The sequence below is a fragment of the Phocoena phocoena genome, chromosome 3 (genome assembly GCF_963924675.1).
Source record: "Phocoena phocoena chromosome 3, mPhoPho1.1, whole genome shotgun sequence".
NCBI classification, from domain to species: Eukaryota; Metazoa; Chordata; class Mammalia; order Artiodactyla; family Phocoenidae; genus Phocoena; species Phocoena phocoena.
The window spans coordinates 126,418,429-126,432,329 of NC_089221.1; the positions used below are offsets into that span (position 1 = coordinate 126,418,429).

General features: G+C 36.3%; 1 protein-coding gene across 5 annotated transcripts in view; it reads right to left on the reverse strand.

The window, feature by feature from the left end:
• Positions 1-1,574: 1,574 nt before the first annotated feature.
• CSNK1A1 (casein kinase 1 alpha 1) overlaps positions 1,575-13,901 on the reverse strand; it is a 49,115-nt gene continuing 36,788 nt past the window's right edge. For 2 of the 5 annotated variants that reach the window (XM_065874955.1, XM_065874958.1), the window contains 3 exons: positions 11,408-11,514; positions 10,211-10,323; positions 1,575-2,452 (listed from right to left, as the gene is read on the reverse strand). In XM_065874955.1, coding sequence (XP_065731027.1) covers positions 2,445-2,452; positions 10,211-10,323; positions 11,408-11,514 — 228 coding nt within the window. In that variant the 3' untranslated portion in view covers positions 1,575-2,444. Of the gene's footprint in view, positions 2,453-8,005; positions 8,086-10,169; positions 10,324-11,407; positions 11,515-13,901 lie in introns of those variants that run through there. The other 3 variants (XM_065874956.1, XM_065874957.1, XM_065874954.1) reach the window with 3 other exon arrangements.

Sequence of the window (13,901 nt, forward strand, 5' to 3'; positions counted from 1 at the left end):
CAACAGTAGTTAGAATGACCATCTCCCAACATTTAAAAAACTGCACCCCCCAATGGGTGAACAAAGTAAAGAGCAGTAACCTAGAGTTCAGCTGAGTAAGCCACTGCGGAGCCTTAAGTGGTGAGGTCTTCCAATTTCAGAGCGATGTGTCTTCAACTTGTATCATCATTTTAGTGGAAAAACATAATTTAATTTTGGTGAAATGAGATTCATCTCCCGACAGGATTAGTAACAGCATTCACTGAATTTCACATTCTTCTTTTGTGAACTGTGAAGAAAATGAATGGTAGCTAGAAGATCAATGGTATTCCAGCTCCAGCTGCAGATGGAATGACAATATACCAGGACAAAAACACCTATACTTTGATTTACAAAGCTAACAGCAGTTTTAAATCTGCAACTTAATTACAGACCAACTACACCACAACCTTTTCAAATGGCAAAAATACAAAAAAGTGTTACAAAAATATTTCAGAAAAAGTGCATAGTCTAAGTGCATAGTAAATAAAAGCACTGAAAAATATCTTGCTAGAGGGAGTTCAGCTTGGAAAAGTTATTACCAAAGCTAAACATTTTTATTTTACACAAACTATACTCAAAAATAGCTTTATGAGACTGATTTCTGGCTAAAAGTATCAAAGGGTTTATTAGTCAAGAAACAAATACCTTAACCAACACGGGTGGATAGAAAGGAAACAAAGAAGCTGCCTACCCCAAAGTTCATACTCATTAAGATTTCTGCAGTATGATGGTGCTAATGTATCTTTTAATGGCAGAATGTGGTCATCACTGAATTAATTATTGCTAACGTAGTTTTCAAATGAAAAGAAAAAAAAAAAAAAAGGAAGAAAACAAACCTGACACAATCTGACCAAACACATGTCAATTTCAAGGTTATTTTACAAAATACCTGCATTTACACAAATAGGCGCCTGGCAGCATTTTTAGACAAAAGTTCTTTTAACTTATCTTGATGTGCTATAAATGAATAAATTACACTAATGAATTAGTTATTAAGCTTTTCTTTCTCTTGGGTCAGAAAAAGAAAAGGGCCACACATAAGACTGAGCGATGAACTGCAGATAATTTATAGAAATGGGTGGGGGATAGGGAGGGTCAGCAATCACAAGAACCTCACAGGGTATGATGCTCTCCAAGGTTAGGAGTCAATCAGCTTAGAGCCAATCAACAAGGAATTTAAACAATAGTTTTATTTTGTAGTTAAACCCTTTAACGCTTTCATTCTTATTCAAAATCAGTCCAGCTGTTAGTCTGAGGCTGCAAAAGTTACAATACCAAGTGCTGGCAGTTGCAGCTGCAGCACTAGGTATTGTGCCTACAAGTCATAAAAAAAAAAAAGAAAAATGAAAGAATGCCTTTCCGCTTCAGGGAAAAAAAATATTTTTAAATAAAAAATCTGAGAAAAAGTCATGACACTAAATCTAAAATGATTCGCAAAGGAATATTACATAACAAATGACTTGAAGTAGTCTATTAAAAAATTGGGGAGATTTTGATTTCATAGTGAGTCAGCAAGGCATTTTTTTTGTTTAAAAAAAATCTCATTTCCTTAGAGAAACAGTTTATACTTTTTAATGAACTTGTAAACAAAAAAGCTCCCGTTTCAAAATAAAACAAAATCCCAGATCATATAGATGTTTACAGTGATTACATTTATCTAAGCAACATACATACATGTTCAGTTTAAGATGTTAACTAAATTTTTGTGACAAATATGCTTTTTTCTTGTTTTTTTAATACCAAGAACATTATAGAGTTAATGCAGAGTCCTAAGGATAATCTAGTAGTCACTAAGTTTTTCTTAAGTCTTCACTTTAGATGCTGTTATTTCTAGCACAGGTAAGCAGGCAGAGTCTTTCATATGCTCAAACACTGGAATCTTTGGTTGCTACCATTATCAGCTGGCTTACAAACAAGAAGCCAACCATTTTAAGAATGTTTTAAGTGAACAACTTGCAAACCCCAGGGATGGATAAACCCTAAGAATGCACAATTGTGAGCATTTACAACCATCACAACTGTGGCTGAAGACTGTTCATGCCGTTCTTCTGAAATGAGATCTCAAAGCAGTATAGTTCAAAATAAAAGATCTTAACAAAAAATTGGCATATGCACAATTTCTCCACCAATTTGTGTGTCAACCATTTAGTTAACTTTTCCACTTGAAAAAATGCAATAGAAAACCGGACACCATGTTTCACTATCTCAGTTAATATTCACAATTACAGCGGCTACAACTCAGGACACAGCAACACCAGTGCTGCCCAGAGCCAGTTTATACTGAAATTAAGTTCTTTACACCAAGTAAATGGTTGTCCACAACCACTGGCTAGTGTACATAATGAACTAAAATTTCTAGATTTGGGGAGAAACAAATGCTGCTCCGATCATCTGCTCTGCTTCTTCTGTTCCTTGATTCATGCTTAGAAACCTATTAAAAAAAAAATCAAAACAGAAAAAAAGAATGTTAAACTCCAAGTTAAAAAAATTTTCTTAACCACACCCAAAGTAGGGAAATAATTACTTTAGAATGGTAACTCATACGTTATTTTCATCTATTTGAAAATCACTAGGTCAGGTTAGCGTTTAAAATAAAAAAACCCAGAAACTTCTGTACTGGATGCCTCTAGGCAGGAGTGGTATACAGTGAATTAAAGCCTTCCCGTCCAGCATACAGTTCTCAAGAGAATTAGTGGTAATTCCAGTAAGCCTGTTTTTGTTTACTTCTGTATTTCTAGTACCTAGAATACATTGTGTTTATTAGTCAAATAAATAAAAAATAAGATTGCTTTATCAACTAGAAAGTAATTTTAATCATACTGTGAGCAGGAACTTTTCTGTACATTATTTGATACAAACGAGGAACAAAAGGCTTTAATAATAAATGTATTCAAGGCATAATTATCTGAGTTATTCCACTGAACACAAACCTGGTAAGTATATGATTTTTATACAGAAACCTTAGACCTTTAAAAATTCTTTATGTCTATCAGTTACACTAAAGAGACTAGTTTTTTTTACCACAGATTTGAAAATGTAAACGAGGCTTTCTGGCTTTACTTTCAAGCCTCCCCACCCTGTAAATACACTTCTCTTCCTCCACAAATTAGACCTCAGGGCTTCCACATAAAGGCAGGTTTGAATAGGAGGCTCAGGCAATAATAGCTGCATGTTCTATCTACAGCTGAAGGCAATCAGAGGAAATACACCCATTTCTAATACCTACAAGCTTTATCTATAGCTAAAGGGAATATGTTGTCTCAACATCATGAAAATCTCATCAGCACCTTCTCTCACCTACAGGCCTCCTTTAAGTCATCAATGACCCTTGGTCCAATCCCTCCTCTTATAGCCAACCTATATAGCTCATTCTAGCTCACTCTAATCACTCACTTCCTCAGCACAAACCATGTTTTTGTCAATCATAAGCTGCTCCTTTTTTGATACTTCAACATTTGCAGGATCATCTCCAGCAGGCTTTGTGGGATAAATGAAATAGTTCTGTAATTTACTTTTCATGCATGTATGCCTTGGTTTTTTCATTTGAGGGCAGAAAGTCATCTTCATTCATTTGAAAACTATATTGTGACAAGCTCCGAAGACAAAGATGTCAGTGTTATACTTCTGTCTCTCCACAATGCCTTAACAACAGAGTAGGTGCAAAACAGGCTTTTGTTGCCTGTCCTAGCACTAAGTTCATAAAGCAAATGCCAAAAGTGAAAGATAATGAAATTTTCTGAAAATGTACTTTGCCACAGGAATACTACGTTTCTGATGCATGTTATTAAATAGGATTAGCAGTGTAAAACCACAAAAAGAAAAGGCTGTCAAATCAAACCTGAATTAAATTTTTAAAAATCTGACCATATACTGTAACTTAGTTCCAATGTTAAAATACAGGAATATTTTAAAGCAAATTAAAACTATGGATTAGCTAAATAGCAATGACCCTTATCCTGAGGAGCATTTGGTTTCAAGTCCTGCAATTATCATTAAATACAATAAAAATGTTTTCACAACCACTAAAATTGTTGGGTTTTCTTTTACTGTAGCTTTTTTACACAATTACACGATACTGAATAATTACTGGTATCCCCCTACTTTTCAAAAAGTTCGCTTTATGCCACTTCACATTTTATGAAAGGCCTACATTAGTACCTGTTTTCACTAACCAAAGATTTTTTGCTTTTACGAAAAAAGCAAAAATAGCATTCAGCGTTTCACAGCAAACCTAGAGGCAGCATGCACCCTGAGTAGTGATAATGGCACTCCTGAGGAGTGATAAAGGCACGGCCAAGTTCTTTCCCTGGGAACTACCATCAGCCTCAAGCCGCCACAGCTTTGAACTGTGTCCGTTAGCATCTATGCATTATCTCAATTTATCAGCAACATGTATCCTAAGGTAACTGCTTCTTTGCTTTATGCCATTTTAGCTTAGGAGAGGTTTCGAATGCCCTACTTTCAGACAGGGGAAACCTGTACTATGTTGAATATCCAAACAGAATTAAAATGAAAACCACTGTCACTAACAAACTACAAAGAAAACATAAGTTACATTGTCAGTCAAAATATTAGAAAACTCTTGTGTCTTTAATAGGGATAAGAATTGTATCTGTTCATCTTTTAATCTGATATTTGAAGAACTGCTGGGTCAATTAATGATTACAATTGTTTAGGGGCTGGTTAAAGGCTAGCCTAACAATATTCCTGGTAGAATAGAGCAGTCAAATCCAGATTCAGACTGGCCAATGGTAGGATATTCCACCCAGGGATCAATGTTTTTCCGGTGAATTGTCCTAAAATGTTACAGATGCTTGTTTAGGAAAAATCTCAATAGGAGCATTCAGCAGGTATTCAAGATTCAATCTTCAAGTACTAAGTATTCTTTTCCTCAGTGTGCAATTAGTCCTTGGTTTGTCTTGTAGTTTAGGTGGTGTCTCCTGGTTTCTAAAGTCCAAAAACCCATCTTCACTGCAACAGTTAAAATAAGGAATGAAGGAATGAATCCCTTTGTTCCTAAAAAAGAGGGGGGGGAGGAGTTAAAACAGGGTTGGAGAATTAATGTGACAAATTCAGGACTTAATAGATACATTTAAGTTTTCTTTACAAATCTGCAAAAGGAGAAAGAATGTTTATTTTTATACAACTAACCAGGAGATCCTATCCCTCAGTCTGAAATCTGGAAAGTATGTATCCGCTCCTATCTGTAAATTAACTTCAGATTAACTTGATTTTGTTTTTCAACAGAACCACAAACTAGTTCAAAGATATATTTATGTAATAGTAAGGCTAGGAAGTTTGCGATGAGCTTTTAAAATTTAGAATCCTTTCACAGTATAAGACATAACTTTTAAAAATTAATTTTGACTATAATATTTACATTCACTATGCAAAGCCATTTATATTAACTAACTTTTCCTGTAATATGCTTGTGTGGTTTTTCTGGTTGTATAGAATCAGAATCAAGCTTGGAGAATTCTGAATCAGACTGACAGTATAAAAGTTGAAGGAAAAAACAAAAACTAAAATAACTCTTCCTTTTCCACAGAAATTAAAATAGCATTTAGTTGGGAAAGATAAAGGAAATAAATTTTATTTTTATCACTACAAATAAGATAAATGACAACTTAAGTATAGCAGGTACATCATCCCTAAGCTGCATTAAAAAAAGACTGATGACCTGATTTCTTTTGTCTTCTCTTTTACAGAATTAATTCTGCTACAGATTTCTAAGGATGCTGAATTTTAAAATACCTGTTACAACTGATTCCTTCCCCAACTGGTAGATGGTCTGCATTATACACCACTGAGTCACAGCAACACTGTACTCTTCTAGGTCTTCTGACAGTTGTTTTCAATCTGACAAGTTGAAAAGTGTGATAGGTCCAGCAAGCCTTTGAGATGTGGGCTTCAGATTACTTCAAATCAACTCTTAAGCACTCATCTTTATTTCCTGTTGGGTTATTTGGTTCTTTTCTCTCCAGCTTTATTGTCCACAGTGAAAAAAAGCTGACAAAAATTTCAGCAAACAGATGCAGCTCCTCGGCACCTCTTTGGATTGAGAGTATTCGGAGCAGAGCAGTCTCTCCAGATATTTCAAGGTCTTCCCCTGTGATATGGTTTACGTTGCTGAATGACCAGCCACGTTCCTAGCAGCAATTGGTGAAGTCAGAAAAAGTTAAGCTAGACATAAATGGTAAGTGAAGCCCAGTAAATACTGGAAGGTAAATCAAGGAAGACCATGAACATGTAGGATAATGTGATGGAAAAAATATTTCTAATCTATTAAATGCCAACAATTTGACATCCATGTATATTATGATAAAACTATGTTTAGTAGCAATGACTGGAATAGTGAACAGATGGGTTAAGATGATGAGAATAGTAGAATTAGGAGAGGATCCACCTTTGGCTTCACTACCTTCTGCAATTCTCCCCATCTCTGCCCTCAACTAAAGAAATGGTGAACTTAAGTGAGTTCTGAATGTCCTAAAAATATTTTTTTCCTTTACTTCTTATATGTCTTGAAAAGTACTTTCCTTATAATCAAATATAGTTGAAGAAAAGGGAGTGAAAATGAATTTGGAAGTGTATCAGATGTATTATCTTTTGCTTTCCTCTTTAACGTGTATAAAAACAGTAACTGTAGTCTTGTGGTACCTGAGCACTTAAAACCAGTACAGATCATAGTGAGCATTAGTGGAGACGCCTTGTAGTCTTTTGATGGCCTTCAAAATGGAATATTTCAAAAGATCTTTTCTTTAGAAGAGTAAATACAAGTCTATTACATATAAGTCCATCTTAGCTGAATAAGTCAGACTTTAAAGTCTTTGCACATTCTTATTAGTTAACTGCTAAAACAACTTATAGCTTTCAATGGAAGAAGCATCAGATAAAGATTTTTTCCAAAATTATCATAGAAAACATATTAGTAAAAGCGACCATTTGGGGGATTTTTTCCCCAGGAATGTATGTGTCTGCAATATAGAGATTTACCTGCTGAAGATCCATTTAAGATACTGAATCCTCTGATGTGGAAACCCCTGAAAGGGTAACTCGTGAATAACAAATGATATATTTAAAAAGCACATCTAAAATTTTAACTAGAAAAATGTAATACGATTTTTTTTCATCACCACGGAAAAGATTTCTTGAAATCAATGAATCATTGAGCTCTTCCTTGAATAAAAGCTTACTGTAGGGAATCCTAAGAGAATATGCTTTCAAACACCCTTATTAGAGACTGGAATCAGGAGTAAGTAAAGCTAGAGCAGTTATTTTCAAGCTCCAGGCTTCACAGGAGATTTCTTACTGGATGACCCATATAATGGGGTTGGGGTAGAGGTTAGTTAGCGGAAATAGACTCCCCATACTTATTTCACACCACCCTCAACTGTGCTATGCTTTCATGGCTTTATATATGGGGGGGGGGGTTGTGTAAGAGTTGTTTAGGGCACTAAGTTTTATATCCAAAATAAAATGAGTCAAAGATTAAAAAGAATTTTGTTCTTTGTATTGTTGAGTGGCATGTTTTTTTTTTTTTTTTTTTTTTTTTTTTAATGCGTTACGCGGGCCTCTCACTGTTGTGGCCTCTCCCATTGCGGAGGACAGGCTCCGGACGCGCAGGCTCAGCGGCCATGGCTCACGGGCCCAGCCGCTCCGCGGCATGTGGGATCCTCCCAGACCGGGGCACGAACCCGTGTCCCCTGCATCGGCAGGCGGATTCTCAACCACTGCGCCACCAGGGAAGCCCCGAGTGGCATGTTTTAATTGCAAGCAATATTTTGCTTAAGAGTCAAAACATACTGCCTGGAAATACATTTCTGAAAGCAGTCAGTGATATGTGGTGGGTTTTATGAAAAGTCCAAATTTTCAAGATTTTACAAATTCATGTCTGTATATTTGTATAACCCCAGTGTCTAATAATGCTATGAAATTTTTATAAGATTTTAAATTGCTTTTATGAAAAATACAATACAAAATAAGGATTAAACTTAAGTTTAATTACAGTTTTTTCCAATGAAACATACTAACTCAGTGGATCCAACTTCTCATCTTTAAGACCTAGATAAGGCAGGACAAAAATTTTGCTTGTTTATTGAGTAAGAGACACACAGTAAACTAACAAGGAAATTAGCTCAAAATAAGGTAATTCTTTCTGAAGGCTGAATGCCTGAAGTGCAATGTTCTAGGTCAGATGAGATTTCAACCTAATTTTCGTTCTAGAAACTGCAACTTGTGATGATCCTATTATCCCAGCTAACTTTAGTCAAAAACTGGTTTCATTTTGTGAGAAAAAGCAAATACACTGTAGGTGTCAGGTCCTCAGTTTAGAGTCTATGTGGTCTTACCTAAATGGCAGGACCATTTCTCAGCAATACTAGCCACCTACCTCATTAAGAACCTGTTGACAATATGATTAGTTATATAATGATTAAAACATTCAAAAGGGACAATTAAATTCCAACTATGATGCAGAGGTAGAGCACTGGGCAAGCATTAGTGTTTGTTATCTTGAGTTCAAACTTCCTCATCTAAGAACTCCCACTACATTAAACCTCCAACTGTGGATCCTTCCCAGAAACGTGGAAACGAAGTACCTCAACTTCATTCCTAATAGATGAGCTGCTGGGAGGAGGATGACATCAGTTAACTATACTACTTGAAAAGTATCCTCAGATTAGAGCCTATTTTTAAATTATAAAAATTTTTAATTGCAACAGTAAAAATATGGGCCAAAGAAGACCAAGTTCAGATCAGAGCAGTGATTCAGAAATTACGTAATTAGAAACCAAAAAACAAACCTTATCTGCCCACCACTTCCAGGAAGTAGGCAGGTATCAGGAGGTAAGCCCCAGAAAGGGGAAAAGAAAAACAGACAAAAAACATAAAACACAGGAGTTGAACTGTATGTATGGCAACAGTGATAAGAAATGGCACTGTGCCCTAACAGTTCTACTCCTTAGTAGCACTAAGAGTGCCAGAGAGATATAGAAAGGAAATAGACTAGCAGCTCAGTGGCATTTGCCCCAGTTTGTTTTTTTTTTCAATTTGCGAGGAATAACTGCAGAATTCAATTCTACAGTAGACCCCTAGACCCTGAATATTTGTACAATTTATAAAAAGTAAAAAAAAAAAAAAAAAAAAGTAACGCCCTAAGAAAAAATCATTTTGAAATTAAGAACACATGTAAGCTAAGCAGCAACTAAAAGAGAGATTTATTTTTGTGATAAGTAAGGATATATCGAGCTCTTCAGTTATTTGAGCATTTAAGAGAGTAAATGAGGGCTTCCCTGGTGGTGCAGTGGTTGGGAGTCTGCCTGCTAATGCAGGGGACACGGGTTTGAGCCCTGGTCTGGGAGGATCCCACATGCCGCGGAGCGACTAGGCCCGTGAGCCACAACTACTGAGCCTGCGCGTCTGGAGCCTGTGCTCCACAAGCGAGGCCGTGACAGTGAGAGGCCCGCGCACCGCGATGAAGACTGGCCCCCGTTTGCCACAATTAGAGAAAGCCCTTGCACAGAAACGAAGGCCCAACACAGCAAAAAAAAAAAAAATTTTTTTTTAATTAAAAAAAAAAGAGTAAATGAGGTGCTCTGCAACTGAGAAGATAAGACACTTCGGGGGCAATGCCAGACTCACCTCTTGAACTTAGATCATGTTCACAATTTTCCATTTTTAATTCTAAAGCATTAACATGCAGAAAAATTCTTAACACTGTTAGTTGGAAAGAAAGTCAAAATACCATGGCTAACCAGATTCATTATTAAAAATCAACAAGTGTTAGGTCTAGGATTTTGGATTGATTGATTATACCATATTCCCAACACCAAATGTTTATTTTGGAAAGGGTTAATGAATGAGTAAAAAAGATGCAGTTGTTAAAAATGACCCAAAATCCCAAGAGAAATGATAATAATATACACACATATATGTATATAAAAATACATATACATATATATGAATAAGGACATTTGGGTTTAAAGTTAGTAGTCAAATTTTCCAAGGACGTCTTTTTTTTAAAACAAAGAGCCAGATTTTTATGTATTTTAAAACCACCTCCTCGATCTAACACTGTTAGAAATGGATGAATTACCCAATTTTGTGTTCAATTTTTTTTCCCTGTAACGTCACTTGGTTCTTGGCTACTAACCTTTCATGTTACTCTTGGTTTTGTCAGTTTGCTTGCCTGTGGGGGTTTGGGCCTGCTGACCCTGCCCACTTGAAGAGGCTGCCTGCTGTGCTGCTTTCTGTTTTAACATTGTCCAATCAAATGTGTAGTCATATTGGTGATTCAGGGTCCTGGAAAATATAAAATTATATGTTAACCCACTATTAATAGGGTCCAATTAAATACTCCACAGAACTTTCAAGACAGTGAGAGCATTTTTTAAGGAAATGAATATCTTCTCTTAAGTGTGGTAGCTTCTACAAGATTTCTTTCCCTATAGATGACTTACTGTTCAGTTAATTCCACTTTTTACATGTCTCAACTGGGGGGAAATGATATCACCGCTTTGGTCTGCTGTATTCAAGAATAAATCCTCTCCCTTTTCAAAAAGAAGCTGCCTTTAAACTTTCTTGAAATGAGCAAGGGAGTGGGAATGAAAGGCAGCCACGAGGGAATTCTCTGGCAGTCCAGTGGTTAGGACTCTGTGCTTTCACAGCCGAGGGCGTGGGTTCAACCCCTGGTCAGGGAACTAAGATCCCACAAGCGGCACTGTGCAGCCAAAAAAAAGGCAGCATGAACAACAAAAACACTGAGTCAAGCTGTCAGTTATGGGGGAATATTCTTAACAGAAGGTATCCCCTAAAGACACATCAGAGTAGACGTGAGACTGTAACTTTGAGAGGGCGATGTCTATGCTGGTGACTTGGAAGACTTCTCTAGGATTAGAGCATTATCCCTAATTCTTCTCTTCCAACTAAGATTTTGAGCCACATGTACTTTATTTTTTCAAGACCAATTTTGGGTTGTATACCTAGGGATCCTAGAATTTGGGCCTACTTCCACAATATTATAAACTCCAATTATTGCCTGATATTTTAATTGCTATTCATTTTGGTATTGAGCAGGGTTGTCTACCAAGTTGGAGAGTCCCAACTGCCACCAACAGTCACTTGTATCTAATGTGAACTGTGTTAACTATTGTGGAAAACTTATATTCTACTTTGAGTTTGATTTAACAGTTTCTCCATCCCAAACGAAAATATTTCAAGGACATTTGGAAATGGAAAAATGTCAAACTCACAGTTTCTTAACATTTCGTTCATTTCATTCACTCACACTGGTTAGACCCACTTTTACTTGCTACTTGTCAGAGTAGATATGTTGGGCAGACTGAACTAATTTCCCTCACTGGAGTTTATAGTCTTAAAAACTGACCTGAAAAGAATGCGGAATAGCTGCCTCAGGTACATGTAATCCGGGGCTTCCTCAAAGCGCAGCCCACGGCAATAGTTTAAGTACATGGCAAATTCTGCAGGAAATCCCTACGAGTTCAAGAGTTAAAACACAAAATTAAGACAACAATAACAAAAAACTTATTTAAGACAGAAAAATCAATGTATTTAAAAACAAGCAAGAAATGTATTTAAGGATATTTTACTACTTTGCTAGAAGATCTGAGAACCTAAATAACAATAATATGACTTGGTATCCTCATAAATTTGACAAAATTTCTTCGTCCCAACCACCTTATTACATATTATATCTTTTAATGTTGGTAGAGGAAATATATATCTTTTCCTTGCAGTAACAGGTTCTTAAATAATTTAGATATCCCACTTGTTAACCTATTATTTTATCAACGTACAATAACTGCATGGCAATAAAGAATAAACAACAAAAATGAGGCCAGTAATGTTCTTTGCCAGAACAGGACAGTGAATGGGTATTCTCTCTCCATTCTGAAATTACTTTCTTTTTAAACAGCAGTACAGACCTATATAAAGAGAAGTAAAATCAAGAGTGCAATTATACAAAGCAACCATTGTTATGATATAGATCAATGCAATACCACACCCTATGAATATACTGGGTTTGTCTTTTCTTTTTTCCATAATCCAATGCTTCCTCCTATGAATAGATTGGGTTTGTCTTTTTTTTAACATAACTGTTATCATACTGCATACATAATATGTTCCCTTTTCCATTAAAAGATTGCAAGCATCCTTCTATGTCATTTCTAACCTCCGCATCAACTTTTTAGAAGTTCATGGCTGGATATTGTTTGACCTAATGAATACATCATAATTAACATGTTCCCTATAACTGGACATTTAGAGGATTCCATTTTTCTCTATTATAGACAATACTAATAAGTACATCTGTGGTGTAAACTGTTTCCACGTTTGGTTTCTTGGCAAAGATTCTCAAAGATGTATACAGATGTTTTTTAAGGCTGTTGATATTAGTCACCAAAAGGATTTTGCCATTAGGAACCTAGAAATGCAAAGTATTTAAACAAAAAAAATCCCCACATCTCCTCCCTTTGAGTAAATGTGAACGTGAAGGAAGATGAGTTAAAAGAGGCAGTCTCTTCCCAAAATCTTATGATTTTGAGAAATTTCTCACATCCACAAGTAGGATAGAATGTATACATCCACAACATTTATTTTTTATTGATTACAGTGATGGAAACAAATTTAATTTTTATAAAGTACTTTCTTAAAAATTTATTTTATCTATTTTATTTTTAGCTGCATTGGGCCTTTGTTGCTGTGTGCAGGCTTTTCTCTGGTTCCAGTGAGTGGGGGCTACTCTGTTGTGATGCGCGGGCTTCTCATTGCAGTGGCTTCTCGTTGAAGAGCACGGGCTCTAGGCGCGTGGGCTTCAGTAGTTGTGGCACGGGGGCTCAGTAGTTGTGGCTTGCGGGCTCTAGAGTGCAGGCTCAGTAGCTCGGTAGTTGTGGCGCACGGGCTTAGTTACTCTACAGCATGTGGGACCTTCCCGGACCAGGGCTCAAACCCGTGTCCCCTGCATCAGCAGGCGGACTCTCAACCACTGCGCCACCAGGGAAGTCCTCAACTTTTAATATACATTCACAGTCTGTATTAATAGTATTAATAGTATTCTGCATTTATCAAATGAACTTCCTTCTACAAAAGAAAACTACCAACATTTCATATGTATTTCATATGTAAAGTATGAACTGTTGCTAGACCATGCCGCTGGACCATAAGACTGAAAACAATCTCACTACTTTATAGTAATACCTAATACTTCGGTGTTCACTGCTCCCTTAATCAATTATATGTGTCTAATCCAGAAAGACAAATATAGTTCACGATTTCCAGATCAAAATTAAGATGCTGCACACAAGCAGAGAATGTACTAAATCCTCCCGTTCTCTTCCTGAATATTTTATTCATTAACCTAAAATGTATTTCATAATTTAAAACAAATCCCCAAAGAGTCTCAGAAAAGATCATAAATTTCTCAACCCATCCCCTCTGTTTCTGTAGATATGCAGAAAAAGAGAAGCAAATTTGTGGATGGGGAGACTCATAAAGACATCACCATTTACTCCCTTCCAGAGTACTATTTCAACTCATGCTGATTTCTCCCTTCTACCACCCAAATACGTAATTATATATTGTTTTCTAATTATTTCAGGTATGCAATTGTCACAAAGATGACCATGTGGTCTTCTTTCTATGGAAGAGACATCATGACAAAAGTATCTTTCCACTCTCAACTCACGTGCCTCTCTTCAAAGTTTGAGATTTCAGAGAAATGAGCCAGATTCAAACTGCCAACTATACTGTTGGACACTTTCTATTTCTGGATTGTTCTATTCTGCTTGCCTTTGTTTCTCTAATTCCTTGATATGCCAATTGTGGATATCCTTTCTTCTCTGGCACCAGTTTAAGAATAA